This window comes from Calonectris borealis, chromosome 17, assembly GCF_964195595.1.
Source record: "Calonectris borealis chromosome 17, bCalBor7.hap1.2, whole genome shotgun sequence".
In the NCBI taxonomy this organism is placed as follows: domain Eukaryota; kingdom Metazoa; phylum Chordata; class Aves; order Procellariiformes; family Procellariidae; genus Calonectris; species Calonectris borealis.
In genome coordinates, this window is record NC_134328.1 from 662,419 (window position 1) to 668,007 (window position 5,589).

The window sequence follows — 5,589 nt, forward strand, 5'->3', positions numbered from 1 at the left end:
TTTGTGCCTGTGATGGCAACTGGGGCTGCGGTGTTCAACAGTGGAGGCAGGGAGCGGGGACGGCAGCACCCTGGGCTGGGATCCCCCCAGCAGCAGCCTCTGCTGTTCTGGGGCCTGCGAAGATGGTTCCCAGCAGCAGTGACGTATGCGCAGAAAAGGAGCTTTTGAGGCAGGGAAGGAGGAGGGCTCGGAGGCTGCCGGTGTTGGGGAAGGATTCAAACAGGCTTTCCACCAAGGTATTTCCCACCTTACCAGTCACCAGGATACAAGTATCAGAGAAGCAGTTGCTTGACAGTGGCTGCCTCCACTCTGGTGTAAAAGCATCCAACAGTCTGGATCCAGGTTGGAGGTGGAGGAAGGAGGCCCAAGAGCTGGCCTTCATTCACACAATATGGGTTAATGGCAAAAATAAAGGAAGCAAAACTCTCCGAGCTGCTTTGGGGGCTCCAGTGGTGACAGCAGCAGTCTCAGCTGGCTGCGGGGCAGGGGCAAGGCTGAGGGATAAACCCTGACCTGTGTCCTGTGCCGAAAAGACACCTGGGCTTGAGGCCAAGGGCTGAGCAAGCATGTAAAGCTCTGGGCTGCTGTGGAAGGAAATGAGAAAGCGATGGTGGGTTTGCAAGAGCAAGCTTGTCAGACATGAAAATGAAGAGGCGATTCGAGCATGTCAGAGGCAGGAGACCTGCAGATACAAGGGCTGTCCTGCTGCACCAGCGTCTGGGCGCAGAGGGAAGGAAGGAAGGGATGTCACCAAGCAGCAAAACTGCTTTTGCACCAGTTCTCACCGCAGAGGAAGCTTCGGGTGCTTTCCCCGGGCTGTGCTTTGCTGATAAGGGGCTGTTGAAAGCGAAGGCACAGGTGTGTTGCTGTTCTGAGGCATTTCTGCTGCTTTTAAGGCCTCCTCTAGCCCAGAGGTGTATTTGGACACAAATATTTGCATTCTGCCTTTTTGGATCATCTAGTCCTGGTATGGACTCATTTCTTTCCACATTGCTCCTAGAACAGCAGTTGTGATGTTACTTAAACTTCTAGGGCTCATTAATTTGCCCTAAGCAAGTTGGCTGAGGACCAGACCTGACCCACAGGTTGGGGAAAGCTGGTGGCAGGGCTGAGGTGAGGGCTGCGGCAGGAGCAAAACCCCCCAGGCTGCGGTGGGTGGAAACCTGCCCCGCGGTTGCAGCTGGCAGTTCACGATTTATTCACAAGCCCTCAACTGTGAACGAGATGCACTTTAATTAAGAGATTATAAATGGTTATTGCTGCGTGTCCAGCAGGATCCTGTTTTATGAACCTTAAACCCAGTACAATCCATGTGTCGAAAGCTTTAAAAATCAGCTACTTTGGGAGCGGTAAGGGGCTAGTTTCCTCCCAGCTGCTGCTCTGCTGGTCCCAACAAGCAGAGGGGTGAGTTAGGGGTGGATGAGAGCAAGGGTCTGCGGCTGCTGCTCGCGGGCCCTGTCCTGCACGGAACCCCACCCGCCTGTTGGCCATTTGCATCCCATTTCCCTGCTGCTGCGGGAGCGCAGATGCCACGGGGCCCGGCTGCAGCCTGTGGGGGAGGCAGGGCTCCTTCTATGTACAGCCTCTGCCTTCTCCTCCCTTGGGTGCTGGCTCGTGCTCGGGGTGCTCAAACGTTACATCCCAAAGCACCCGGCTTTGGGGAGGACGGGCCCTCGGGCAGCCCCTTCCTCCAGCACCGGCGCCTGCCCATCCCCACCTTGCTCTCAGCTGTCCTGTGTCCAGGCCAGCAGCCCCTGGGTGCCCGGCTCCTATGGCATTGACTGCAATCGTGGCTGAAACCAGGCAAATGCTGTAACGGGGGCCAGGTGTCTGCCGCGGGGCTGTGGCCGAGTGGCCTGCCCTCAGCTGCTCTTCGTCCCCTTCCCCACAGGGCCCTTCTTGGGGGCGGTCGTCTCGGTCAGGAGGACGTAGGAGCTCATGGCTTCCCGCAGGCCCAGGCTGATGGGAGAGTCCTCCTCCGGTGGGGAGGTGGCCTCCGAGAACAGGAGGGAGCTGCGAGAGGGCGGACGGGGCAGTCGGTGGGCAGCCCTAGACCCCCGAGTGCCTGGCAGGGGCGGTGAGGGGAGCCCTAGCCCCTTCCCCGGCCCACCCTACCTGTCGATCTTGTCCCAGTTGAGTGATGGCTTCTTCACGACAGTGGGCATGGCGGGGACGTGGGCCATCCTCACCCCTTCCATGGAACAGGGCTCCCCGAGGGGGCAGCAGAGCCCCTCTCCGAACTCTGGGCAGGGAGCCGGCAGCATCAGCAGGGTGCCCCCCACTTGCACCCCAGCCGCGGGGGCACCGGGGCAGGTGGGGGACTGGCCACTACCTTTTGCCCCTCCCTCCCTGCAGGGTGCAGGGCATCCCCCCCACAGATTGGGGATGCTGGGGGCTGGCGGGGCATTACCGGAGTAGTGGTCCACCAGGTCATGCAGGCTGGGGAAGGTGAGCCGGGGCGAGATGTAGAGCCAGTCGTTCTCCAGGCGGTGGATGCGGTAGTGTGTCACTGAGTCCCAGGAGGTGCGTTCACTGCGGCGCACCGACAGCGAGTAGCAGCCTGCCAGGGCACAGGGTGAGGGGCACGTGGCCAGGCTGCTGTGGGCACCCACCCCGCTCTGCCCCACTGCCCTGCGCTTTCCCACATCGGGGATTTTATCGCCCCGTGGGGGTGGCCGGCAGCACCCTTCTCCCCATGGGGCTGTGTGGCTGCGAGCATCCCTGTGCCAGCCCCATGCCATGATCCCCTCCAAACTGGGGGATGTGGGAGTGCTGGGACATGGGATGACCTCGGGCAGCTGCCTGCCACGTCCCGCGCGCCCTCAGCATTGGGTGCTGTGGCTCTGTGCCCGAGTCTCCACTTTCAGTGCCCAGGCAGCCGCGGGGCCATGCAGCGCCCTGCCCGTTCACCAGCCGCGTGCACTGGGGCACCCGGCAGGATCTCCTCGCGGGGTCCCCTCGGCACCTCGTCGTGATGGGGGCACCGTTTCATTTCGGAGGCTGAGCCTTTCCACTTCTCTGCTTAACCAAAAGCTGCAGGAAGCCTGCTGGTGGTTTTTTTCTTTTAAGGCCCTGTGGCAGAGGCAGAGGCTCAGCACGAAGCAGGGAGCAGCGGTGCCAGGAAGCTGCCATGTAGGGCAGGCCATTGCCACCAGGTGCGAGCGATGGAGGATCAGCCCCACTGGGGCCCCACTCACACCATCAGCACCCCAGTGGGGACGGCTGGGAGGGAGTACAGGAGACGGGGCCCAAGGGCTCTCACCTCGCCTGGTCTGGCTCTCCCGTATCAGGAAGGACCCGCTGCGGTTGCCTGGCTGGAGCAGCAGCTCCTCCGCCTTCTGCCGGCTGACGCCCTCATACAGCCACCTGCGCAGGCAGCAGGCGCTGGCAGAGCCTCTCCCGGCTGCGCAGGGACACCCAGCGCCCCGGGACCCGTCCTGCCCTGGCCAGGGCGGAGGGGACAGTTCGAGGTGCAGCAGCGCACGTCCTGGGGACACCCCGGCATGCCATGCCGCCTCCCTGAGCCCCAGCGCTGGTCCATGGCCCAGGGAGAGAAACGGGGTGGGATGTCCTGGCGCGGTGGCTGGGGTTTGGCCTTGGGGTTGGCCAGGCTCTCTGCGGTGGGGCCGTGTCCCCTGGGGCCCACCCTGGGATGGACCCTTCCCAGCATTTACCTGTGCCTGACCTTGGCCACACAGCTGCTGGGGATGTGGCACTCCTTGCCGGACACCTTGGACACCACCAGCCACCACTCCCCGTCCCTGCGGGGAAGGGGGATGAGCCATCCTGAGGGGCCAAGGCTGCTGGGTGCAGGGAGGGGACCCCCAGGGTGGGTGCCACCATCATGGCCCCGTGGGCTGCACACCGGTCAGGAGAGCCCACTCGGAGCAGGGACTTACTCGGAGAGGACGCGGAGCTGCTCCCCCATCCTCAGGATGGCGGCTGCCCCTGTGCCGGAGGGGAAGTCGCAGAGGGCCAGGGCCAGGAAGCCGCTGGGGGCTGCAGGGAAGGTGAGGGGGCTCAGAGCTCCCCTGGCACCACCCAGCCCCAGCTGGGGCAGGAGGACCGTGCACACTGGGGGGTGCTGGCCAAGCTGGCAGCTGCCAGGCGCTTACCTGCCTGCGTGGGCAGCGGGGGCTGCATGGTGTCAGCAACTGCTGGTGGCACGCTGAGCGGCTTTTCCCGGCTGGGTCGGCTCCCCATCCCTTGTGGTCAGCACGTGCCCCTGGCCCCTGGCCTCGGTTGCTGCTGGCTGAGAGGGAGGGAGAGGCTCAGGCCCAGCGCCAGCAGCACCACGGGCCCTGGGCAGAGCCACAAGCCCCGCGGCATGGCCGTGTGGCGATGCGGGCTCCTGGGTCGCAGTCACCCACCCTGTGCCCTGGGGCAGGGCATCCCCGTGGGGTGATGCCAGTGCGGCGGCTCCTCAGAAAGACAGGGCTGGGGCAGGGCTCCGGGGTGGGGCTGAGCCTGGCGGGCAGCTCCCTGGGGAGCCCTTTGAGGAAACCACCTCCCCGCCCCCGCCGGAGGGTGTCTGGCCACAGCGAGTGGGGGCCCTCCCCATCTACATCCCCATGGTGGGCAACTGGCCATGCTCACCCTCTGGGTGCTGCCATCCTGCCCCAGCCCAGTGTCCCCTGGTGTGCGAGGCACCTGTCCCAAAGCCCCTCCCCTCCCCCGCTCTGGCTGAGCCCCCCGACCCACTGCTGCCCTCGGCAGGGGGGGTGACCGCCACTTACCTGCCTGCTGCTGCTGTCGCCATTGTGCAGGAGCCGTCAGGGCCAGGCAGGCATCAGCTGGGCTCTTCCCCGCACGCTGCTGCTCCAGCGCAGTGGGTCCCAAGGGCGCCCAGGTTGCAGGGGTTCCCGCTGGTGTGACGGGCCTCCCTCCTGCAGGGCAACCCCCGCCCTCGCAGGACCTCCTTTGTTCTCCCTCGTCCCTCTGCTCTAGGGCTGGGTGTTTTTGGGCGCCGGAGCCGGGGCTGCTCCCGGCAGATGCTGCCGGCGCGGGGTGCGAGGTGCCGGAGCTGCGGGCTGCCGCCGTTTCCTGTGACGTGCGCGCACACCAGCGCAGGTTTTCTCTTTTCACTCAGCCAACAGCTCCTCAGCTGTGCCCCTCAGGGGACTCGGTAGGGGCACAAGGCCTAAGAAAACCCCTGGAGGCACTCAAGGCACTATTGTCATCGCACGGGATTTGGGGAGGGATGGGCAGCACGTGAGAGCGGGAGAAGAGCCAACTCCAGGACTTGGAGGTTGAAGCTGGACAAGTGCTGTCCCCAGCCAGGACAAACCGTGGGGGGGTCCCAGGGTGCCTCCGCAGCGCGGGGGCTGCTGCTGCCCAGAGCTGTTCCCCGCAGCACCAGGGCCACGCACTGTCTGCAGGATGGCGTGCGGTGCTGGCCGTGGTGCAGTGGTGGGATGCTGCACGGCCATGCGTGGGTGCCTCCCTGGCACAATGCTGCTCCGCGCCCAGCACTGCCAAGCCCAGCTGTGCCCACATCTGGCTGGGTTATGTGTGGAGCACCCACAGCCCCAGCTTCATATCTGTCCTATCCCCATCTCAGTCCCAGCTTCATCCCCAGCCCTACACCAC

The 5,589-nt window shown here is 64.5% G+C and overlaps 1 protein-coding gene across 2 annotated transcripts; it reads right to left on the bottom strand.

The window, feature by feature from the left end:
- Window positions 1-1,043: 1,043 nt before the first annotated feature.
- On the bottom strand, window positions 1,044-5,189 carry SLA2 (Src like adaptor 2). Of its 2 annotated transcripts, XM_075166189.1 has the most exons (8): window positions 4,737-5,189; window positions 4,116-4,252; window positions 3,900-3,999; window positions 3,675-3,761; window positions 3,263-3,366; window positions 2,411-2,560; window positions 2,116-2,242; window positions 1,044-2,013 (listed from the first exon to the last, which is right to left on the bottom strand). In XM_075166189.1, exons 2-8 carry the CDS (start codon window positions 4,201-4,203, stop codon window positions 1,863-1,865), a joined length of 807 nt encoding a protein of 268 aa, XP_075022290.1. In that variant the 5' UTR covers window positions 4,204-4,252; window positions 4,737-5,189; the 3' UTR covers window positions 1,044-1,862. The 2 variants fall into 2 exon arrangements, with proteins under 2 accessions (XP_075022290.1, XP_075022289.1); XM_075166188.1 differs by having other exon boundaries at window positions 2,116-2,560.
- Between the last annotated feature and the right edge of the window lie 400 nt (window positions 5,190-5,589).